General features: G+C 51.1%; 1 protein-coding gene across 3 annotated transcripts in view; it reads left to right on the top strand.

The window, feature by feature from the left end:
- GRIK4 (glutamate ionotropic receptor kainate type subunit 4) overlaps window positions 1–22926 on the top strand; it is a 312480-nt gene that overhangs the window by 231822 nt on the left and 57732 nt on the right. For all 3 annotated transcript variants that reach the window (XM_060017132.1, XM_060017131.1, XM_060017134.1), the window contains exon 11: window positions 3950–4153. In XM_060017132.1, coding sequence (XP_059873115.1) covers window positions 3950–4153 — 204 coding nt within the window. The remainder of the gene's footprint in view (window positions 1–3949; window positions 4154–22926) is intronic.

Genomic DNA, 22926 nt, shown 5'->3' with positions numbered 1-22926 from the left:
GTGCGGGCTTTCTCTAGTTGCGGTGAGTGGGGACTACTCTTCGTTGCGGTGCGCGGGCTTCTCATTGCGGTGGCTTCTCTTGTTGCGGAGCACGGGCTCTAGGCATGCAGGCTTCAGTAGTTGTGGCACACGGGTTCAGTAGTTGTGGCACGTGGGTTCAGTAGTTGTGGCACATGGGCTCAGTAGTTGTGGCTCACGGGCTCTAGAGCACAGGCTCAGTAGTTGTGGCGCACGGGCTTAGCTGCTCCGCGGCATGTGGGATCTTCCCGGACCAGGGCTCAAACCCGTGTCCCCTGCATTGGCAGGCGGATTCTTAACCACTGCACCACCAGGGAAGTTCCTGATGATTAGAATTTGAATGAAGGAATTCCTTCCTACAGGGTCAGAGATGTCCCTCAAAAGCCAGTTAAGAGTTTGAGAGAGAAATGGGGACATTGCCGGGTTGTACTTCCTGCCTTTCCGGGACTGGAATTGGACGGGGCTCAGAGCTCTGGCACAGACCCACGGGGACACTGAGACCGCAGGGTCATGTTTCTAGACTGGGAAAGTCAGTCTGACCCTGTGTGTGAGTGCATGCACGCACACGGTTGTTCACATATGCACACGTGTGCTCATGAGGGTGGGGAAGGACACTTTTGTGAAAGGGAACATTTAAAAACATGGCCAGTACGATTCAAATGAGAACCTTCTCTTGTGCATGTGTGTAGAAGTCAGTAACTCTTACCAGGAATGATTACCTTAATTTAGTCCCTGCTGGCCATTTGGGGGACCTCCTTGGCAAATGGCCATCTGAATGATTTATCCCTTAAAACTCAGCACACAGGCCTGTTGCATCCTGCTACTGTCAGGGTGCAGTTGGGACTTGCGAGTGATTTATTGGTTAACACCGGCAAATACACAGAATTAGCCGCAGCTCCCACCCCTAGAACACACCCCTGCATCAGAACCCGGGTTAAGCACTTTGCCCTCATCACTGCCCGCCAGGACAGGGCTCCAGGCCAGCACGCGGCCCCCAGACCCTCCAAAGTGCCAGTGAGCACCGCCCCCTCCCACACGGTTCCTCCCTCCAGCACTGGCTTCCTGTTTATTTACTCTAAATATGTCAGTGAATTTTAAATTAACAAGTGCAGAGAGTTCTCGGGGAGAAGAGTTTTGTGACACTCCTTGGGATGGTTAAAGATACCCTGGGAGGTTGCCTTCCAACCCAGGCGTGGAAATGCCCAGCCAGGCCCTGTCGGTGAGGCCATTTCAGCACTTTTCACCCACACAATCCACAAGTGCTGGATGCTGGGGCCAGGTGGGGGCCCCAGAGACAGGGAGGAGTCCGTCCCAGGCTCCACGTGCGTTCTACCTGCGAGCCGGCACGTGTAGGAGGACGAATAATGCGTGTGTGGAGGCCTGGCTGCGAGTGTGGTAGCGGTTCTGAGAAGTGGGTTGGGGTCAGAGGTGGGATGGGACAGAGATGAGTTAGGTTAAGCAAAAGCAGGACAGAGAGAGGCCCGTGAGCTGAGGACAGCATGTGTGGAAGTCAGGGAGCTTGGGCCCATTTCACGGACATGACAGCGCACTTGACCATGAACCAGAAGCCCATCACCTTCAACTTGGAGCTCCCTCTCCCTGGCACGGAACCTCCGACCTTCCCCTCTTCCGCTTCATCACACCCACAAGACCGCTCTCCCTCTTCCTCCCTTTGCAACCTCTGGCCTCTCTGGCTGCCCGTCTTCCCCAGCCCAGAAGCCCCTTCCAGCTTGAGCTCAGCAAACCAGCAGTTCAGCACTTCCCTCTGTTGACTTCTAGAACTGACTCCACCATGATGCTCAGCCATCTCCCCTCCTGCCCGTCCCCAAGTCCACCTGTCCTTGCAAGCCCTGCTCCCAGCTGCCCATCTGCATTCAGCCTCCTGACTCAGCTGGGCCTGGGCAACCCTGCACTCCTCTCTGCTCACCCCACATTGTGTTCCCTGAGGAAACCTTTCCAGGCACCAAGCCTTCCCTCCTACCTGCCCCCAGCTCTGGGGGCTGGCACGGCTCTGTATCTTGGGCCTCCTCCGTGCCCCCTCTGTACCCACATCCATGCTCTCCACCTTACCCCCAGGCCCACTTCCCATGTTCACCTAGACCCTGGCTCTCCCAGGACTTTGCTGCACTGACTAGCCTTCTCTTTCTTCCTTTTCTAAGGATTCCTCCCTTTGTACCTACACATGTACTCTGGTCCCTCCCATCCTAAGACACCATCACTACCACCTTACCTACACCCTGCTGTCCTTGGGCTACCCTCCTATTTAGGGAATCATCATCAAGGGATTGGTGGACACTGGGCAGCCTCCAAGCCTGTTGCAGGCAGAGGGGGAACTGAGGTTTGGAGCGAGACGTGACCGGTAGCAGTTGGGTGGAGAAGCTCTGCCAGCATTTGTCTCTGAACTTCTCAACATCCTGGTCGGCCCTCACCCGTGCACCCCTCGTGCACACCCGTCCTTGCGGGGTTCTGCCATCCCCTCCCCCCTCCCCACCCCAACCTGCCTTCGAAGGTCTCCAGGGACACGTGACCCAGATGCCCTTTCACAGCCCTGCTTCCTCTCTTTGTGGGAATGTCTGCCTTCTCCTGCTTGAAACCCTTTCCTCCTTGACCTTCATGACCACATTTTCCTATTGTCGGCTTTTCTGGCCGCTTCTGCTTTGTCCTCCTCTACGGCTGCTCTTCATTCTCCCCCTCCCTAAGATCAGGTCTCTCCCTCTGCTGTCCTTCCCCCCGATGGTCTCTCATATGCTGCAGCTTCAGCCACCACCTCTGTCCGGAGGCTGCCCCATCTCTGCCCCCGATCCCGCCCTCACCCCATATTCCAACATTCAGTCAGATGTTCCCTCCTGGATCGATGACCAGCACCTCAGATTCAACACGTTCCAAAACCTCTTCCTTTTCAAACCATCTGTGGCCACGATGACATCATCCTTGGTCATCTGCTCAGGCTCCAGGGCTCTGAGGACCCTACGCTCTGTGCCTCACACCCAGCCTGGCATCAAGCCTGACCCTCTCTGTGATTCTTCAGCCTTGCAATCCAATCTGACCCCGAGCGCGGCTCAGGACTCAGCATCCCTCAGGAGAGGGTCCGTCCTCACTCCCAGACCTCTCTCTTGCTCTATAACATTCTTTACTCGCATCCTTAAGTCTTTAAAACCCTCAGTGCTTCCCTACTATATATGTATGGTGCACAGTCACCTTGCCCTGGCACCCAAGGCCCACGCTGACCCTAACTCATCTTTCTAAATGTATCCACCACCCCTCCCCTCCACACAGCCCAGGCTCCCACTCAAGGGCAGCCCCATTGTCCACCGAACGGGCCGCTCTCTTTCTCACTCGGGATTTTGCCCTTGATCCTGCCTTTCCCCTGCCCATGAACAGCCCTCCATTCACACCACTTCCATCTGTCAGTGTTCTGTCTTCCTCCGGAGCCCAGCTTGCATCCCACCTTCTCCAGAGAACCTTCCCTGGACGTTTCATCAGAGAGACCCTCCTCCCAACGCTCACAGCTGGACGCGTCCTGCCTAGGGTTTGCGGTTGTTCTGTGCATGTAAGAATCTCGCTTGCTCTGTTGTCAGCATCCTTGTATCTCATAATCCGCCGTGATCCATCTATGTGGAATAAACAAAGGAAGGGGAAGAAAAGGAAGGAACGAAGTGCAGGGTGGGGTCAGATGATGACCTCAAACAAGGTGGAGGGGCTTCCACTGGACCCTCTGTGCAGTGGGACCGTTATGTGTTCCAGGTAAGAGAAGTGTCTTGAAGTCAGGGAGGGGAGCTCACTGCCACCTCCGAAGCACCCCATTACCCAAGCCACTTCCCTCCTTCCACCCCATCTTCGTCCCAACCTCCTGTGTCCCCGACCCCCTCGTCATGTGTGGCTGAGACACCAGGGCTAAGATGAGAATGACAGCTGCCCAGTTTTGCTGCAGGAAAACCCGTATTTAATGCTGAAGGGAAACCACCAGGAGATGGAAGGCAATGACCGCTACGAGGGCTTCTGTGTGGACATGCTCAAGGAGCTGGCAGAGATCCTCCGGTTCAACTACAAGATCCGCCTGGTCGGGGACGGCGTGTACGGCGTGCCCGAGGCCAATGGCACCTGGACGGGAATGGTCGGGGAGCTGATCGCTCGGGTAAGGAAAGAACAGGTGATTTGGATTTGGGGGTGGGCTGGGGGGCAGCTGGAAGGACAGGAGGTTGTGCTGTATCCTCATGAATCCTCCATTTATTAGTCAATCGGTCATGCAGTTTTCATCTATTTGTCCATTCGTTGCACAATTCTTTCCTGAGCTGGCAATGAGCCAGGCACTGGTAATATACATTGAAGAATAAGACCACCTTGATCCCTGCCCTGTGGCTCTCCCGGTCCCAGTGCAGCACCTGTAACAGGTAACGGAGGCCTTGATCGCTGAACGCGGCTTAGAGAATTGGGGTTCCGTTCTTGGATAATCCAGGTGCTTTTTGTTTGTTCTGATTATTTTTTTGGTCATCAGCACCTTGGCAGAGCTTGGACAGGCCCTGGGAGAGTATAACACACTCACGTCCGTTGACTTTGACACTCGAGAAGCACTCTCGAGGAGACATGGTTAAATAACAGGGGGAAAGGGATCACCTGGCAGTGGAGTTGGTCACGGTTATGGCTATTTCGTTACTTCTTGTATTACGTTCCGCTCTCCTTAATATGCTTGTACAGACCCAGGGCCAAGGTGCACTTGGGCAGACTGTAGATTTTCAGGGTGAATGCAGAGACTCAATTGAAACACAGGTGAGCATCATAGAGCGTCAGTTGTCGTTAGGTTAGAGCAAGGCTATAGAAAGTTCTTCCGGGGGCAGAGCTCTTGTTTTCTTGGTGTATACTGTTAACGTCTGTAAAAATTAATTTGATTGTTACTCATTCACTGTCCATATTTCCATAACTGAGTTTTTCTGCTCAGGGAAGGTGATGGGTATCCAATGTGGAGAGCACAGACCTAGGTTCCTATGGGTTGGTTCTTGAACCTGTCCCTACCTCTCCGTGCTTTCCGAGTGCAGAAGGAGCCCCTGCAGCCTCCCAGCCAGTGCCAAAGTGCAGGGTGCTTTACGTACGTTATCTCTAATCCTCTGGGAATATACCTTTTCGTTAGCTGTGATCCTCATTTTACAAATGCGCCACCTGAACTCAGAGAGCTTAAATGACTTGTCTGAAGCCCCACAGTTAGGGTGAGACGGGGCTGGGATTTGAACCCAGATTTGTCTAACTCCAGAACCCACATTCTTCCCACCTAAGAACACGACCTCAGCTGGAGTGGGATGTCACCAAGAAAGGTCTGCATAAGTCTAGGCCCTTCCTTCTCTCCTTCCTTTTTATCCTCCCTCCCTTTCACTCTTGCTTGCTTTTTTCTTTCCTTCTTTTCTCCCTCCTCTTTATCCATTGAATTCATATGATCTTAACCCTTTCTATGTACCAAACTTGGGGTAAAATGTACATTTTTTAAATCCTAGTCTTGAAGGATAAAAGTGTTATTCCGGGTATTAAATAAGTGATCCTTGGCGATGCATGACGAAAAGTTCTGTAGAGACAAGAGCATGGAGAAGGTAATTGAGAGCCGAGGTGGGACAGTGGTGAGGAGTTTGCCTGACAGCATTTGCAGTGACCCAGCGGGGTCAGCGGCAAGACTTGTTCAGCGAGACGGTGAACTGTCCAGTTCCTAGAGTCCAGAGGGAGGCTTTGCTGTCAGGGAGAGGCTTGCAAGCAATCAGCAGAAGGTTGCAGAAGGCCCAGGGAGCCCTGGGAGCCTCTCACTGGGGCAGAGTGGGAGAGTGAAGACTTCTTCAGGGAGCTGTCTGCTGTCTTTGACACTCAAGCCCCCAGCTGACGATGCCCACACTTCCTTCCACAGCAAAGGATATGCTGCTCTTCTCGAAGTCCCAGAGCCCCTCCCGAAGCAGTCCTCTTGTTGGGATCCCCTGGTAGAGATGCAGTCCAGTGGTTAAACCCCAGAAAGATGAAATGCTAGGCCTTTTCCTTCCCTTCTTACCGATGTACTCTGTCACCTTGAGCCTGTTTCTTCAGCCCCCTTGTCCTTCCTGGTGATTGGTGGGGTGACTTCAGGGATGTCAGAGTCAGTGCACAGCCATCCCCTTATCAACTCCCAAATGAGCTGTGACATGGACTGGCAGGAAGAGGAGAGGAATCCAAGGCTCAAGGACATGCAGCTTCGTACTGAACGACTTGGGCAATCAGACAGGATCTTAAAATTCACTCCAGGTCGGCTTGCAAGTCAAAACACTGCTGCTTTGGTCTCATCAAGACTTGACTGCGTAGTATTAATTACTTAACTAATTAACCCATTCGTTCAATACAGATCCACCAAACGCTTTCCTCTTTCCTAGACAATGGAGATACAATGGGGGACAAAATAAACGTACTCACGACCCTCATGAATCTTACTAGTGAGAGACAGATATTAATGAATGATCACAGCAGGATATTATTAACACACTGTGTTAAGTACAAAGAAAGAGGAAGTAGAAGGAGCTATGAGAGGGTACCTGCGGGGGAGGGGTCCAGCCTTGAGAGGCAAGGGGACAGGGGAGGGGAGGCTTCCCTTGGGAAATGATGTTTGAGCTGATGTGTGAAGAATGAGAAGAGCATATCTGCCAGAAGGTCGTCTGAATGCCACGGAGTGGGGGCTTATTCTGGGCGGGAGTGCGTGACCCCGGCCCTGCTCTGCCCCGGGGTTCAACGCTTTGCTGTGTCTGCCCCGGTGTTCCCCTAGGATCACAGTAGTCCTAGAGCCTGCATCCTTCCTGTATGACCCCTTCCCCAAGCTGCACAGGAACAAGTCAGAGGTTGTAACAGTAGAGCCTTGGGCTACTTGACGTCCCAAGTGGAAGAGACCTCAGAGGTCACGGCACCTAAATCTGTCACTTATACAGATGAGGAAATACAGGCTCAGAGAGCTTAAGTAACCTGCCAAAGATCACACAGCTGGTGAGTTTGGAGCCAGCATTTAAGCCCTTGTCTGACTTCAGTGCTCGTGGTCTGAGAGCGTGAATCTTGAAGTTAGACCTAACATCAATTCACCCCCTTACTAGCTGGGTGTTCTTACGCAACTTATTTTATCTTTTCCACTCCATCCCCCAAGGCTTCAGTGTTTATCTAGAAAGAATTTTTGTAAGGATTTAAAATAACATACACGTGAGTATGCACACATGCATAGAAAGTTTGACATACAGGAATTTCTTTCTTTTAGAGAGTTTGAGGAATGCAGTAGCTTCCTGGGTGTTGGAGTGATGTGCAGTAAAGAGTAGAGGCCTGGGTCATCTCCACTGGGCGTTCTAGACCCTCAGTCTTTCACATCCATTGTCACCTGCTTTTCTTTTTTTTTTTAACGTCTTTCTTGGAGTATAATTGCTTTACAGTGGTGGGTTAGTTTCTGCTTTATAACAAAGTGAATCAGTTATACATATACATATGTTCCCATATCCCCTCCATTGTCACCTGCTTACCCAAGACCGTTGCGGTTTGGACATGTGGCGTGTTGGCTGCGGAAGAGCATTCAAGCATCTTTTCTGCTTATGTTTAGAAATCATCAGAGCCTGTGTTTTGGTGTAAATCCCATTAAAAGTAGGAGTGTGGTTGGAGTGAAAACAAGTGGATTCACATGAAATGGGCCAGGTGGCTGGCCTCTCACCCCCAGGGCTGTGTCTGGGCAGGGGAGAGGAGAACCGTGTCTGTTTGGGAGCCTCTTGGGTTTGGATTTATATTGCTCCAGTCACATCCTTCACAGCTGAGCCCACAGCAGGACTGCACAGAAGGGATGGTGTGTCTTGGTGGAGGTATACTTGGCCGAGAGGAGGAGATGGACTAGAGCAGCTTGAAGAAGAAGATGCCCTCAGAACAGCCTCAGCCTCCTCCTGTATCACCCCAATACATTTATTTAAAGTGAGCTTTTAATTGAAATCGTTCAAGATATTCAGAAACTAAGTTGAATGAGGTAGTCCCTAGGTCACTATTTGATGGGGGACCAGTTGGGTAAAAGCAGAGGGAGAAAGGCTATAGGATGGGGAGGGATAGGGGATGGTGAGAAGACTGGAGGACGGCCTCCTGACTCTGCTTGTGATGTGTAGGGAAAACGCCTGCAGGAGGTGATGCTTGACTTGAATCTTTAAGGACCAGGAGAAGTTGGCCAGGGAGAGGAGGGACATGGAGAGAGAAGAACAGGCCAGGTGGGAAGGAACCAGGGTCCAAGGCGTGGAGACAGGAAGGTACATATGGTAGTTTCTGTTTCAGGTCACTATACGTGGAACAGAGCATGGTGGAAAGCTAGGCTAGGAAGTGGGCAGTGCTCACTGACGAAGGTCCTATATGACCTTCTACAGCATGGAATGTGGAGGGGCGGGACAAGCCTGGAGGTAGGGGAACCGGGTAGAAGGTCATGTTGCTGCAACAGTTTATGAGAACCAAAAGTAACTTAGGAGTCAGAAGAAGGTACCTATTCAGAGGCTATCTTCAAAGATAACAGTTTGTCTTTTATATAGAGGTATGCAGTCTTTACAAAATACATACGTTTTAAAAGACAAAAAATTACTTGTAATTCCACCATCTAGTAATACCCATGGTTAACATTTCCATATGGGCCCTTCTGATTTCTTAATGAGTATATACTTTACACAAGTTTTTCCTTAAACTGGATCATAATGCTTATGCTGTTTTGTAACCTGTTGAAACTATTTAACAGATAAATCATCAGGACTCGGGGACCAAATGGATGTGGCCAAGGGGAGAGGGACAAGAGTAGGATGACACCCAGGTTTCTGATGTGGACGTCTGGGTGGATGGCGGTGCCAGTCATTGAGGTGGAAAGTTCAGGAGAAAAATAGGTCTGGGAGGAAGGACGGGGATGATTTCAGCCTTGAAAATGGTAACTTTGAAAAGCCTTTTGGACACACAGGTAGGGATATTCAGCAAGAGTTGGCTAGAATGGGCTCAGCGGATCGAAGCTCTAGGTGTGGGAGTGGATGTAGATGGTTACTGAAGCTGTGAGGAGAGAAGGAATCCCCAGGGAGAAAATCATGCGTTCAAGAGGGAGGTGAGGGAGGAGAGCCTGTGAAGGCTGCTGAGAGAGAGCGGGTAAAGAAGTTTCCCACCTCTTGAAAGGAAGTACAGAAGAGCCTTCATCAGATTTAGCAGTGCAGGAGCCACGGGCAAGAGCGGTTTCAGTGGGTGGCTGGATTGAAATCAGACTGCAATGGTTGAATCCTTGTGCAATACTCCTCAAAGAAGCTTCGCTCTTATGGGAAAGCAAGATAAAGGGTTGTAGCTAGAAGGAGCTGTGGAGCTGGGAGGTTGGCTATTGTTTAAAATGAAATCGTTTATGGAAGTGGCTGCTGGGAGTTGAGAATGCATCTCTTAGGGATTGAGGAGAGGCAGGGACGGTCACGTGGCTGGAGCATCGTGGTGGTGGTGGGGTAATGACAGTCAAGGTGGGCAGGACAGAGAGGGTGGGGGGAACAGCGCATTCATGAAGGGGTCTGGAATCCTTGCCAAGACACGAGCACTTCTTCCTGCAGTGGGTAACTGGGAAGCACTGCAGTCAGGGGTGTGTCTGTCCTGGGTGTTGTCCTAGTCGCCCCCCACACTTGTGCACTGATTTTTTTGTTTTTTGTGGTACGCGGGCCTCTCCCTGTTGTGGCCTCTCCCGTTGTGGAGCACAGGCTCAGTGGCCATGGCTCACGGGCCCAGCCGCTCCGCGGCATGTGGGATCTTCCCGGACCGGGGCACAAACCCGTGTCCCCTGCATCAGCAGGCGGACTCTCAACCACTGCGCCACCAGGGAAGCCCTTGTGCACTGATTTCATGTTTGAAACTGCTTTCACAGCGTTGGCTCTTTATCCTCCACAATGGCTCTGCGAAGTGAATATCCTTATCCCCGTCCTATGGGTGAGCAACCTGAGGCTTAGAAATACAAATGACTCACCCAAGGTCCCACAGCCAGCGAAGGGGCACCTGAGTCCTCAACCACAGCATATGGCCTCTCCTGCGGGAATTACAGCCTCATCTGCCTCCAGTCACAAATGGCGTCCCCTCCTGAGAGGTCCTTCTAGGCAGAACATTTGGAGGATGCCCAGAATGTGGTACCCATGTCTGATTCTGGCCCATAAAGGAATTGCACGTTATCTTTGAAGTGGAAGAGCTGGACGGATGAGCTCTCTGACCCCTTCTCCTCTCGCCCAGTGTGTGTGAGCCATCCTTGTCAGTTCAGCCCTGAGCACTGGTATCCTGGAAGGCGAGAGGCTGCATTTCACATCCTTGGGGCCCAGCTTGGGAGAGAGCAAAGCACATTCAGGAAGAGAGAGACCCCCCTCAAGCTTCCAAGCTCAGAACCAAGCACCCTGCTGGCATTCAACACCATGCTGGCAGAACGGCCCGTTTAGGTTCAAAGAGAAAAGGGCTTTAGAAGGCTTAGATGCAAGGCTCATAAGCCTTGGACATCGAATAGCTCTTACCAATGACATTTTGATGAATTAAGTATAAATGAAGCTGAAATACCTCATTCCATTTCCCCTCCTGGTTCCCTGGGAGAAAGGATTGTGGAGAGAGTTTGCCAGAGACTTGGTAGGGTGGGCTGTCTGTGGCCTTAATCCACTGGGAAAGTTGTCCAGAGCCATTTTGCTGAACGAAAAAAAAAAAAAAATTACAACTAGTCCCCTGGGATTCCTTTTCCCCTTGAAGCCAGAGACTATTTTAACTGCAAATAGGTCATAGAATTCTATTCTTTAAAATTAAGGTACAGATCCAGGGACTAAAACTGAAAGCTCGACTCTTTCCGCATGTGACGGCCAGACTCAGGGACGGCTTTCTTCTCCTCCTTAAAGCCTGGTCTCTGCATTTACTCAAATAGGAAGAGGGGAACTCCAATTTTAATTCAACCATTCATTCCTTCCTTCCTTCATTCATCCAAGTGCTCCCTTTCTGACAAGCACCATGTGGATGTGAGGGGTTGCTGGTAAGGAATTCAGGATCTACTCAAAGAGGCAAACCAAGAACTCCTGTACAGTGTGATACGTGCTCTATTAATAATATTAAGAATGATGAGAATAACGATGGCTGACATTTACTAAGTGTTTCCTGTGGGCCAGGCACCGTTTTCAGTGCTTGACTATACTAACTCATTTAGTCCTCACAATAAGCAAATGTTGCAGGTGAGGAAACTGAGTCGCAAAGCAGATAAGGAACCTGTTCATGGTCACGTGGGTAGTGAGTGGCAGGGGCAGGTCTGGTGGAAGCACTGTCAAGGTATGTACAGGTATGAACAGGGAAGGGCTCACCCAGGAAAGGACCACTGAACAGAGTACTGAGGATGGAGAAGCATCTCAGTAGAAAAGAGTATTCTAGGTGCAGCAAAGGCTGAGATCATGCCAGGCAGTGTGAGTGGTTCTCTGCAGCTGGCGTCAGGTGCTGCAGGGAGTGGAGGAGAGGAGTGCTGTAGGCAGGAGCCAATCGTGACAGGATTTAAATGGTTGGATACTTAAACTATGTCCAGAGAGCTAATGGGGAGCTGTTGAAGAGTGAGGTGGTCTGTTTGTTTTATTCCAGGAAGGGAAGAGTGGCGTAATTGGCGTTGATTCCGGAAGGTTAGTCCGACAGGGAGAGGGGGATGGATTGGAGGTGGGAACACCAGATGCAGGTATACTCATCAGATGGTGGTCCAGTGATGCAGGGGGACGGGATGGGGCCCGAAGGAAGGCAATGGCGGTGAGGATGCGCAGGAGAAAATGGCAACGGTGTGGGGTCTCAGCATTTAATCCTAGGACCTACTGCGTGAGGGAGCCCCCCTTTCCTGGAGACTTTTAAGCATGGGTTCAGCTCATCCTGCCTCTCGGGAGAAGAGGGAGGGCTGTTTGACTCCGAGCAAGGTCCTTCCTGGAATGACTTCTTGAGGGATGCATGTCAAGCAGTGGTTCCTGCATACCACCCCCCAAGACCTGGGAAGGGAGGAAATCCATCTTGTCTGGTTCATTATCCACAGGCTGTTGTCCTTGAGAATAAAAGGGCCAGAGCCCTGGGCTGCATCTTGGACCACAACCGCCTTTGCTGTCCATCTCTCATCAGACCCTCCCTTTACAACTCTCTGCCTCATTTTGAGTTCTCAGAGGTTCTTTTCTGTCACTTGAGTCCTTTCACCCACCTGATAAAAAGCCAATAAAGGCAGTTTTGAGATTGCAGCCGCACAGCCTTTCTTCTGAGATGACTGTATCTGCTGCCGCCCATGCAACTGGGCTCTGCTGTCTGCCTCTGTGACTGCTTCCCTCTCTCTGCATTCAGGGGTGAGGTGCACAGCCCCCAGAAGACTGGGGCTGGGCCTCTGGAGCCTCAGCCTGCGATGATTGTGAACCTCCCTACCTGTCTATCACCAGCTTTCAGTGAAGGGCTCCGCCATGGGCCTTCAGGTTTTCTTTTTCCTCTCCATTCCCATGGCTTTGTAGAGAATTAGAATGGGGGTGTCCTCTGCTGAAGGCACCTCTTCCTTGTTCAAAGCTGAGCCCCCAGGAAGGAGAGGGGGCCAGTGATGGCTGCTGACCGAAGGCCAGGCACTAGGCAGGAGCTCTACGTGTGCTATTTCATTTATCTGTGCCTGGCGGGGATTATGACTCCATTTTCCAGATGAAATGGAGGCTCAGAGGGTCAGCAATGAACCCAAGCTCAGACTCACAGCAAGCGGCCAGAGCCCAGACTCATACCCTATTCAGACCCCTGTCTTGTGCTCGTCTTACTGCATCACCAGGGGCGTGTGAGAACTGATGGCTGGAGCGGAGAGTGATTTTGGTTCAGCCTTCCTGTCCTCTGCGTCTACTTGCTAGGAGAATAGAGAGGAAGGAATAGGCTGGACCAGGAGAATGGCCGAAAGAGAAGAGGCTCTGGGTGGCCAGTGTGAGAGGGTCACATGGATTAAACTTACATCCTCAACCCTGTTATCCAGGAAGTGGGTGTTATAACTACTTCCTTTTTTTATTTTTTTATTTTTTATTTATTTTAGGTGCGCGGGCCTCTCACTGCTGTGGCCTCTCCCGTTGCGGAGCACAGGCTCCGGACCCGCAGGCTCAGCAGCCATGGCTCACGGACCCAGCCGCTCCGCGGCATGTGGGATCTTCCCGGACCGGGGCACGAACCCGTGTCCCCTGCATCAGTAGGTGGACTCTCAACCACTGCGCCACCAGGGAAGCCTACTACTTCCTTTTTATAGACTAAGAATGCACAGCCCCAGAGAGGCCAGCACCTGGAAGTGCTAGGATTTGAAACCAGATCCCTTTCCTCTAGGAGCTGTCCAGCAAGAAGGGCAGACAGACCGACGGAAATTATTTTAACCCAGGGTTGTACAGGATAAGTACTCTGTTACAAATACAAACTGCATCATATATAAAGAGCAGAGTAGGAGGCAGAAATTACTTCTGAACGGGGACCTCTGGGACGGGTTCTTAGTGGCAGTGAGGCCACCAGCTCCTTGCAGGCAAGCACAGTATCTTATTCATCCTGATATCCATGTGCACCTAACACAGTGCCTGGGACACAGGCAGGTGTTAACAGCTAGTTCCCTCGGATCATGCAGAGCAAGGCACCAGCTGACAAGCATACCTTGAATACACTTAGGGAGTTCATTTCTTAGCAGGTTTCTATCAACCCAACTGTCAACCCAAGGCGTAGAAAACAGGGCCGTCAACTGATGAATCAATCAGCAGGTAGTAATTTAACACAGTGAGTCAGCTACTGTGCTAGAGGTTTGGGGTCAAAGGACAGATGAGACTTGGTTCTGTCTTTGAGAGCTTACAGATGAGGTGGTATGGAGGTAGGCAGAGGACAGACACGTAAAAGAAACGTGTGCTCTGGTGTGGGCATGAGAGAGGTGAGCAGGTTGCTAGGGGAGCCCTAAGCAGGGCAGGACCAAGGAAAGACATTGTACATCACCTGTGAGGGTGCACAGCTTAAATCCTCATCCCCCAAGAAGCAGTGTCAAGCCGGTTCCCTCCCCAGGATCGTAGCACATGAGGCTCAGAGAAGGTCAGCCACAGATTCAGGAAAAGAGAGCAGAGCCTTTGCCTGGCTGTCCTTAGACCCCCGTGAGAGTTCTTTTCCGCTAAAGAAGTTGATATGGATGGGAATCCCAGGGGGCTTTGGAGTTCACTTATGTTCAGAGCTACCCCAGCATCTCCAGACTGGGAACTCCTCCAAACGCCATGGGTGTCTAGAAGCAGCCTGGGAAATTTGTCAAAAGGTTCACTTCTTGGGAATTATTTCCGCCTTCCCTGCCGAGTACCAGCTGTTAAGGGGAGTGAGGGTCTGCTAGGGAAATGAAAATGGATTAATTAAGGCATCTGAAAGCCTTCTGAGAGATTGGCTTGCTGTGACACAGAAGAGACAGGCAGTAGGGAATTGATTTGGGGCAAGGGTAGGGAAGGAAGCTATGGGAAGTGGTATCTTAATATCTCCTAAGAATCCTCTGGTCCTGATTGCTCACCTCCCATGGAGAGGTGAGGTGTCGCCTGCAGGCTCAGCCAGGCACCAGGCTGTGGTCTGAGGTCAGGGGTCGTTTCAAGAGGTCCAGTTCAGCACGTGGACACTTAACCTCTGTCTTGTTCCCCAAAGCACCCAGTAATTCAGCTGCTGGTTATTCTCCAAAGCCTGAGTCTCTAATGTTGCTAACCCTGGTTCTTGCACTGTCCCCTGCCCCAGGGGTAAGAATCCTATTCCTGAACCTGGGGCCAGGCCCTATTAATACTACTTATGTGCTTCCCACCCTCGGGCAATATTACTTGGCCCTACATGCATTGATTCAACACTGGTTGTGACTTCAGGTTGAACAGGACCCAGGTTTTCCTTTCACTGGGCTCGTGTTCTACCTACATGGAGCCTCCAAGGATGGTTGCGCAGGTTGTATACAGTACAAGGGGTGAGTGGGGCCTGAAACCTGCCTCACGCTGCTTACCAAGCATGTGCTCTGGTTTGGGGCTCTATCCACCTGTCAATTTTCTTCCTTCAAAGATACCTTTAGTTCGCCAAGTTGTGTGCCCACTAAGTCTGCTAGGAGGATCAATTTCTATAATTTGTACAATGGCTTCAACTCTACTAAGAATGAGGCCCAGTGTATAAAAATTATGAGACCACAGCATGTGATATAAGCAAAATGGAATCATACACAAAATTTTATGGGAACAGAGGAAAAAAGAAATAATTCAGCTCCAGAACCAGGCAAGGCTTTAGAGCAGAATGAACAATAATGATAGCTATTGTTTACTGAGTACCTACTACCTGCCAGGCATTTCTCACGCATCATTTCCTCTCTTACAAATAAATGGCATCATTCACCGTTTATAATGAGGATGCGGAGGTTAACTCCACCTTCACAGAGAGACGAACTCAGGGTCACACAGCTAACAAGTGACTGAACTGGAATTCAAAGCCAAGCCTGTCCTCAAAGTCCACGGTCATTCTAACACACTGTGATGCCTCTAGGGGAAGTTACAGTCAAGTTGGACCTTGACGGATAAGTAGGAATTTGACAAGCCTCAAGATGGAAAGAGTTGCAGGCAGAGGGAACTGTGTGGGCAAAGACACGGAGTTTGAAATGTATGACAGGTGTAAGGAATACGGATAGTGCGACGTCTCTGCATCTCAGGTTGAAGGGAGGCCAGTGGCTTGAGGTGATGCTGGAGAGAGAGTCTGGGACAGATTGTGAAGATCATTGCAGGGAGATGGGACCATATTTTAAAGCTAGCAGGGAGTGGCTGGAGTCTCTTTCAGTGGGGCAGTGGTATGATTAGACCTTTGGTTTGGAAATCGATTCTAGAACAGCGGCTCTCAAAGTGCGGTTCTTGAACCAGCAGCATCGGGATGACCTAGGACTTGTCAGAAACCCAGATTCTGGGGTCCCATCCAGACCTACTGAATCAGACACTCTGGAGTGGGGCCCAGCAATGCGCATTTTCACAGGCCCTCCAGGTGGCTGTGATTCATGTTCAAGCAAGCTCGAGGACCACGGGTGCCCTTGGCATCCACTAAACTGGATGGATGAACTGGGGAGGAGCGAGGAGCAATGAGGCCCGTGCAGAAACTACTGAGTAATTCCAGTGGAGACTTCAGTGATGCCAGCAGCAGTCAGGTCCGCGTGGCAGTGCTGGATTACACAGGAATTTCAGAGGTAAAATGGACAGGGCTCGCTTATTGGATGGCGAGAGAGCAGGGAGGTGATGGCGGGGGCAGAGGGGAGACTCTGGCTGACTCCTGGTCTCGGTTTTGGAGGACAGGCGCCTGGTAGAGTCATGGACTGAGAAACAGTCCCTGGAAAAAGAGTAGCTTTAGACGGCAGAGATGCAGTTGATGATGTGGGTCTGTAGTGCCGGCGGGACTTGGAGCTAGAGGAACACAGTATGTGCGGAAAGGTGTGTGAGGAAGGCCAGCGACAAGGCAGAGCTGGGCCTCAGTTCCGTTTGGGGGTCGTCAGGGTGCAGGTGGTAGTGAAATGGGGGGGCGCTGAGCGTTCTCACCTATCCTTCACCCCATACCCTCTGCCGGCCCCCCACGTGCAGATCCCTGCCCTCTGTGTGGGCTTGGACACGCCACCCAGTGTTTCTGACCCACCCCACTCCACGTCTTCATCCTCAAAATGGACACAGTAGCATCCACCCCCGGGTTATCATGAGAAATCAATGAACTGTAGTCTCCTTGGTGTCCCTGGCATGCAGTGACTCTCAGAGAGAGGCAGCCCTGTCCTCTCCTTCCCTGCCATCTGTTACCCAACTTTCCACCTAAGGCTTTGCTTGCACTTCCTCTCCAGGCCTAAAGCCCAGTTCCTCAGCTTCCCCTGCATCCATCCCCAAACACACACATACACAGGCCCACCCGCTTCCATGAGATGTGCTCTTCCAGGGCCAGGTCCTTCCTCTCCCAGGCTGGCCTCGGTTAATCCCTCCTTGCCACACCTGTCTGGACACTACAAAAGTGTAATCAATCAATACAAAACTGAAGCACCACGTGTCTGGTTGTGTTCCTGCGGAGCGAGCTCCAGCTGCCTTCTAAATGTTATCTGCAGTGGTGGCGGCTTGCCGGGCTTCTCTGACCCCCTGTCCTTACACTCTGCAGGAAAAGGGGGCACAAGGAGCAGGAAATCCCTCCAGATGGATGGTCTCTGGGTCATCTCTTGGGGAAGAAGTCACCTCTGTTAGGTAACAAGGTGGTGCCATTGATGGCAAGTACAAGTGTCCTTTTTTTTTTTTTTTTTTTTTTTTTTTTTGCTGTACGTGAGCCTCTCACTGTTGTGACCTGTCCCGTTGCGGAGCACAAGCTCCGGGTGCACAGGCCTAGCGGCCATGGCTCACGGGCCCAGCCACTCCGCGGCATGTGGGACCTTCCCGGACCGGGGCATGAACCCGTGTCCCCTGCATCGGCAGGCGGACTCCCAACCACTGCGCCACCAGGGAAGCCCCAAGTGTCCTCTTGATCTTAGAAAAAAAAGTACCTTGAGTTGGAAGTCTGGGTCTATCCCTGGCTTTACGCTGGCGGCTGAATCTCCCTGGGCCACCATTTGCTCACCTGCTCAGTGAGCAACACGCTCTGCCTTCACCAGCCACAGTTTCACCAACATCCCTACAATCCGGAGAAATGACTAAGAGCTCCCAAGGGCCTGCATCTCCCATCGCTGGCCCCTCACTCTCTAGCCTTTTCTTTGTTCCTTGTGCGTAGTGTGCCCAGTTCCAGCATACGGTGTGTACACTTGCTCTTCCTTCTAGCAAAAACTTCTTTCCCCAAGTCTCCAGTCTACTGTTTTTACCTTGTTATCTAGGTCTAATCCAGATATCACCTCCTCCAAGAAGCATTCTTTCTCTGCCACCCTAAGGGACCTCCGTCCTCTCTCTGAATCTCTCTCTACCACAGAGAGAGATTGTACGTTGTATGACCTTCAAAGAAACTATCACCAACGGAAATCACCTTTCTTATTATGAGAAATAAGATAAGTCTTATTATGAGACTAGAATGTAAGTTCTCTGAGATCAGGAACTACATTTGTCTTGTTCATCTGTATGCCGGTGGCACCTGGAACAGGCCCCAGCATACACAGCACTCAGGAATTATGGGATAGATGGATGGGTACATGAATGGGTGGTTGGTTGGATGGATGGATGGATGGATGGGTAGATGGATGGGATGCTTTGAAGACATGTGTAAAAGAATTAACCACTATAGCCCTTGAGTCCAAGGACCTCAGAGCCTGGACAGAACATCTCAATGCCAGAACCAGTTGTAGGTTTTCAGATGATCCCTTTGACTGGTAACAGGGAAAACACACCAGTGGCCCACAAGTGCTGGTGCATTCAGCAGGCTGGGGCAGCAGGAGATGACATTTACCCTGGGCCTGTCCTCCCAGGGCAGCCACGGGGCCTGAACATGCTTCCTGGACACCCTTGCTTCCCTTCCTGGCTCTGCCTTCCCCGGGTCCCCACAGCTGGGCCCTCAGCTCACCCTGCTGTATGCTCAATCCTGCCCCACTTCCCAGACCTACACTGCCTTGAGAAAGAAGAGCTTAAGCCACCTCACCCCTCGTTCCTCTCCCCATGGGGTGGGAATTCCCAGGGTGAGCTCTTTGACTCTAAAGTTGACCCTGTCTTCCATTTTGCCCCGCAAGTCACATCCCCCTTTCTTCACTCCTTAAGCTTTAGTCGGCCTAACTGGGTGTCTGCTCAGCCTGCAACACACACACATCTGTCCTCCACCTGCCTTTGGAATAAAGCTTCCCCCTTGTGCTTGCCCGCTTTATTTCCTCGAGTATGTGTGTTGGTGGAGAGGGATGACACCATGAACGCCATGCAGCAGGAGCCCGGATCGCCTATCTGGGCGTCTGAGTCACCTCCCCTGAGACTCCTGTGTGCTGTGCTCAACCCCCTGTGACTCCCTAGGCTGACCTTTTGCCTGTCCCTTGACTGATTTTGCACTAAAGATAGTCATGAGCACTGTTTATTGAGCACTTACTATGTGCCAGATGCAGGGCTACTAATTGCTTTACAAATATCACCTCATTTAATCGTCAAAGAACCTTACAAGGTAAAGTATTCTTATCGCCATTTTATAGATCAGGAAACAGGCTCTGAGGTTCACTTGTCCAAGGTCATGGGGCTGAGAAGTGACAGAATCAGACTCCAAACTCAAATGCGTCCGTAATATGTCCCCTTAAGTACTGTGGGGAGCTGCCCTGAACACATGCCATGCTTTGCTCACCTAGCAATCTCTTGGTCATCAGATCCTGCTACTGTGGCTCCCCGCCCGCCCCAGCTCCCTACCCCCGGCAAGCGGGCACTGCTTATCCCTTGCCTTCTTAGGAATAAACATGCCTGCTTCAAAGTATCCAAATGTGACAGTTCCCTCTGTTCTTTGGCCATCCCTCACTCACGGAGATGAATTTGCACCAGAAGGTCTTGTGGTTTCTACTTGCTTGTTGCCATGGCTTGGCCTCACCATCTCAGTTCCTGGCCAGAATCCTTATATGCTTCAGGGGGCTTATTCACAGACTATTTTTCTTGTCGTGCTGTAGCTTGTCAGCAGCAGCTAACATCCCACCATTTGTCAGCGTGAGAACCAGGCCTGGCTCAATCGTGCCAATGGCAGTGCTGGCAGCTCTGGAGATAGCCCTCTGAGAGCCCCGTTCTGCCTCACCCTTTGCAGAAACTATGGCATTATACCTTACCTTCTGCAGCCCTCAGATGTGCTCCCCTGTTTGATGACAAACTTCTGCTCTTGCCGTGTCTACGTTTGCAATTTAGGCAACAGAATGAAGGCGTAGATCTCTAAAACTGGCAGCGGGTGGTCCATGCAGTGACTTTGAACTGCTCAGAAGGACTGTCAGCTCTTGCTAAATGGATCCCTGATCCAAATCCAGGACACTCCCTGAGCAGACCTGCTGGGTTCCTGGATGGTGGCCGACTGGGGGCCTGCTGGCTGCCAGGGGGTGATGAACAGTGGAATACAGGCAGGAGATCAAAACAGAGAGTAGATGTGGTCGGTAAGTACAGCAAATGTGTCAGCTGGTGTCAGTCTGATCAAAAGTGAAGGGGAGTCCGTTGGAACAAATCAGGTAGAAGAGCTCAGCCTTCAAAAACCCCACCAGGCAGGATGGTGCAGCCCAAAGCAGAGGCCAGGTCTCAGCAGCTTCAGACAAATGAGCAGAGGATGGAGGCAGGATGCCAGAACCAGAAACAGCGTAGTAGTAATAGCAGGAAACATTTATTGAGTGGTGAACATTTTCTGTGTGTCAGGCCTTGTATGCTAACTCATGTAATCCTCACAGCAACTCTGTAAACTAGAAGCTGTTAGCATTTATACTTTACTCCTGAGAAAACAAGTTCAGAGAGGCTAAGAAACTTGCCCAAGGGCCCACAGCTATCAAGACACAGACTTCAACCAGGACCCTCTGACAGCTGTCACAAAACACTGCAAGAACACTGTCCAACGTGGGACAGAGTGCTGTCCTCCTCCTCTGGGTTTCAAGACCCCTCCAGAGTGGGGTCTGGCAAGTGCTGGAGGGTGTTTGCAGCTCCGCCAGGTCCCCCCTAGGGCTTTGCCCAGTGTTCAGAGCAGAGAGAGAGTCGGCTTCTCTGGGAGTTTCACAACCTGTTCAGTTGTTTGGACCAGACAAGGGATCTGGACTTCTCTTCATCCAGATGCAAAACACAAATCCAGTTAAAACGTCCAGATGTTCCTTTTAGCCCTTCTTGAATTAGAAGCCACACAGGTGTTTAAACAGAGATACACAGTAGATTCACCATGCCTGAGCGCCCCTCTCTCCTCTGTGTGGAATTACCAGCCCCTGGCAGAAATAATGCAGCCATTGCAGCCCGCTATGTATGTTCCAGGCTTGTTTATTCCAAAGAGTCAGCAGGATGCTGAGTGTCAGGCTTGACGGTAGCCACTCTCTATTTTACTTGGGCAAATCACTTACCTTTTTAAAAAACCTTTTAATTGAAATATACATATAGAAAAGTACACAAATCATAAGTGTCGACTTGATGACTTATCACAAAGGGGACATACCCACGTAGTCACAGTCCAGGTCAAGAAATACACCAGCCCCAGCACCCTGCAGACCCTTGTAGACCCTTGTCCCTGCCCCCCAAAATGCCTCCTTTCACTCTAAACCCTCCTTCCTCCCAAAAGGTAACTATCATCCCGAACTGAACGCCATGTTTGCTGAGTCTTATTCTCCTGTCTCTCAATTGGCTACTGCTGGCCTTGAGATCGCCATGGGGCTCAAATGCAGTCTGTGAAAAAGAACTTTGGGGATGTTATTAGGGGTGGACACCTGAGCCCTGTCAGCACCTCTTTGAAGTAGACCAGACACACTTCATCACCTAGGTGGAGTGGCCAGAGGTTTATGACAGCATCTCTAGCTGTCCTCTTCGGAAAAACTGCAGGGATCCCTGAGAAAATGCCCTCTACCCTTGGCAGTGGTTTTGACTTGTGCATATGCTGATAAGAAATGAGAAAAAGATCTTTGCTCACCCTTCCTGGCGCCCTGGCGCACCTCAGGGTCCAGCCTGAGGCCGAGCTCGGACCTCCCTTCTGTGTAGCAGGACAGTAAGGGGTGGGGGAATCAGTGGAGGAGGCTCACTGGCTTGGAGTAGAGAGGGGGTGAAGAGGAGGCCTCTGAAAGTTCTCCGTGGCTGTCAGCAGAGCTCCCAGCTACTGGTGGTACTTTATCTCACCCAACAAAAGCAGTCCTGGGGGCTTCCCTGGTGGCGCAGTGGTTGAGAGTCCACCTGTCAATGCAGGGGACAAGGGTTCGTGCCCCTGTCCGGGAAGATCCCACATGCCGCGGAGCGGCTGGGCCCGTGAGCCATGGCCGCTGGGCCTGCGCGTCCGGGGCCTGTGCTCCGCAACGGGAGAGGCCACACAGTGAGAGACCCGCGTACCGCAAAAAAACAAAACAAAACAAAAAAAACAGTCCTAATAACAGGCCAGTGAATCACGCCGTTCCTAAATACAGGGCTGACAAGTGGGAAGGGAAATAAAAGAAAGCCCTGTGAGCTAGAGCTACTGTCAGATTTCTCCAGCAGCCAACACTGCTGTCTGAGCCTCCTTGAGTTTGCTTTACACGCACAGGCCTGAAACCCAGAGGCCCCTAGTAGGTGTAGAATTGGCTTGGTCAGTGCAGGCAGGCTCTCTATCTGAAAGGTCAGGGCTGCAGGTTTGATCCCCGTGTGGGCCAGTTAGCCTTGCTCAATGTCAGGGCCTCACGCTGTGTCCCAGACCATTATTAACCAGCTTTTCTGGCAGCCAGCAGGGTGGGAAACTGGCAGAAGTGTGTGAACTCGTCAGTGGAAATCCCCCGCCTCTTATCACAGGGCCTACTGATGGCCACATTTTCATGTGGGCTGGAGGTTTTATGAGTTTGATTGGGAAATAAGGAGCATTTGGACTAGGAATGAGCATATCCTCCTGAAAAATTAGACAGGATTCTATCGTTTTCTTTGATGTGTAAATCAGTGGTCTAACTTCAGAAAATCAGGGGGATGATGACGGGGATGGTAATGGTGCTGCCAGGCGAGGAAGCAGAGTTCAAGCTTCCCCGGGCATCACTGCATCCGTGGAAGCTGCCTAGACCCAAACTCTCAGTGCTATTTCTTTTTCACATCCCAACTACTTAAACACAGTGTAACATCTATCATATATATTGCTTTTCCAATCATGGGATTTCTTTGTTCTCTCTTCAAAACCTGCATTGATTTTTTGAAACAATTACTGTTTTAAATAACATTGAAGTTGATCCTTTAACTTGCAGCAAAAAATAATAGCTTACACTTCTGTAACATTTTCTGTCCCGGGCAGTGATCTAAGTGCTTTTCATATATTTATTCGTTTAGTCTTCACAACACACCTATG

Source organism: Delphinus delphis, chromosome 8, assembly GCF_949987515.2.
Source record: "Delphinus delphis chromosome 8, mDelDel1.2, whole genome shotgun sequence".
Classification (NCBI taxonomy): Eukaryota; Metazoa; Chordata; class Mammalia; order Artiodactyla; family Delphinidae; genus Delphinus; species Delphinus delphis.
This window is presented reverse-complemented; position numbering and strand designations above follow the sequence as displayed.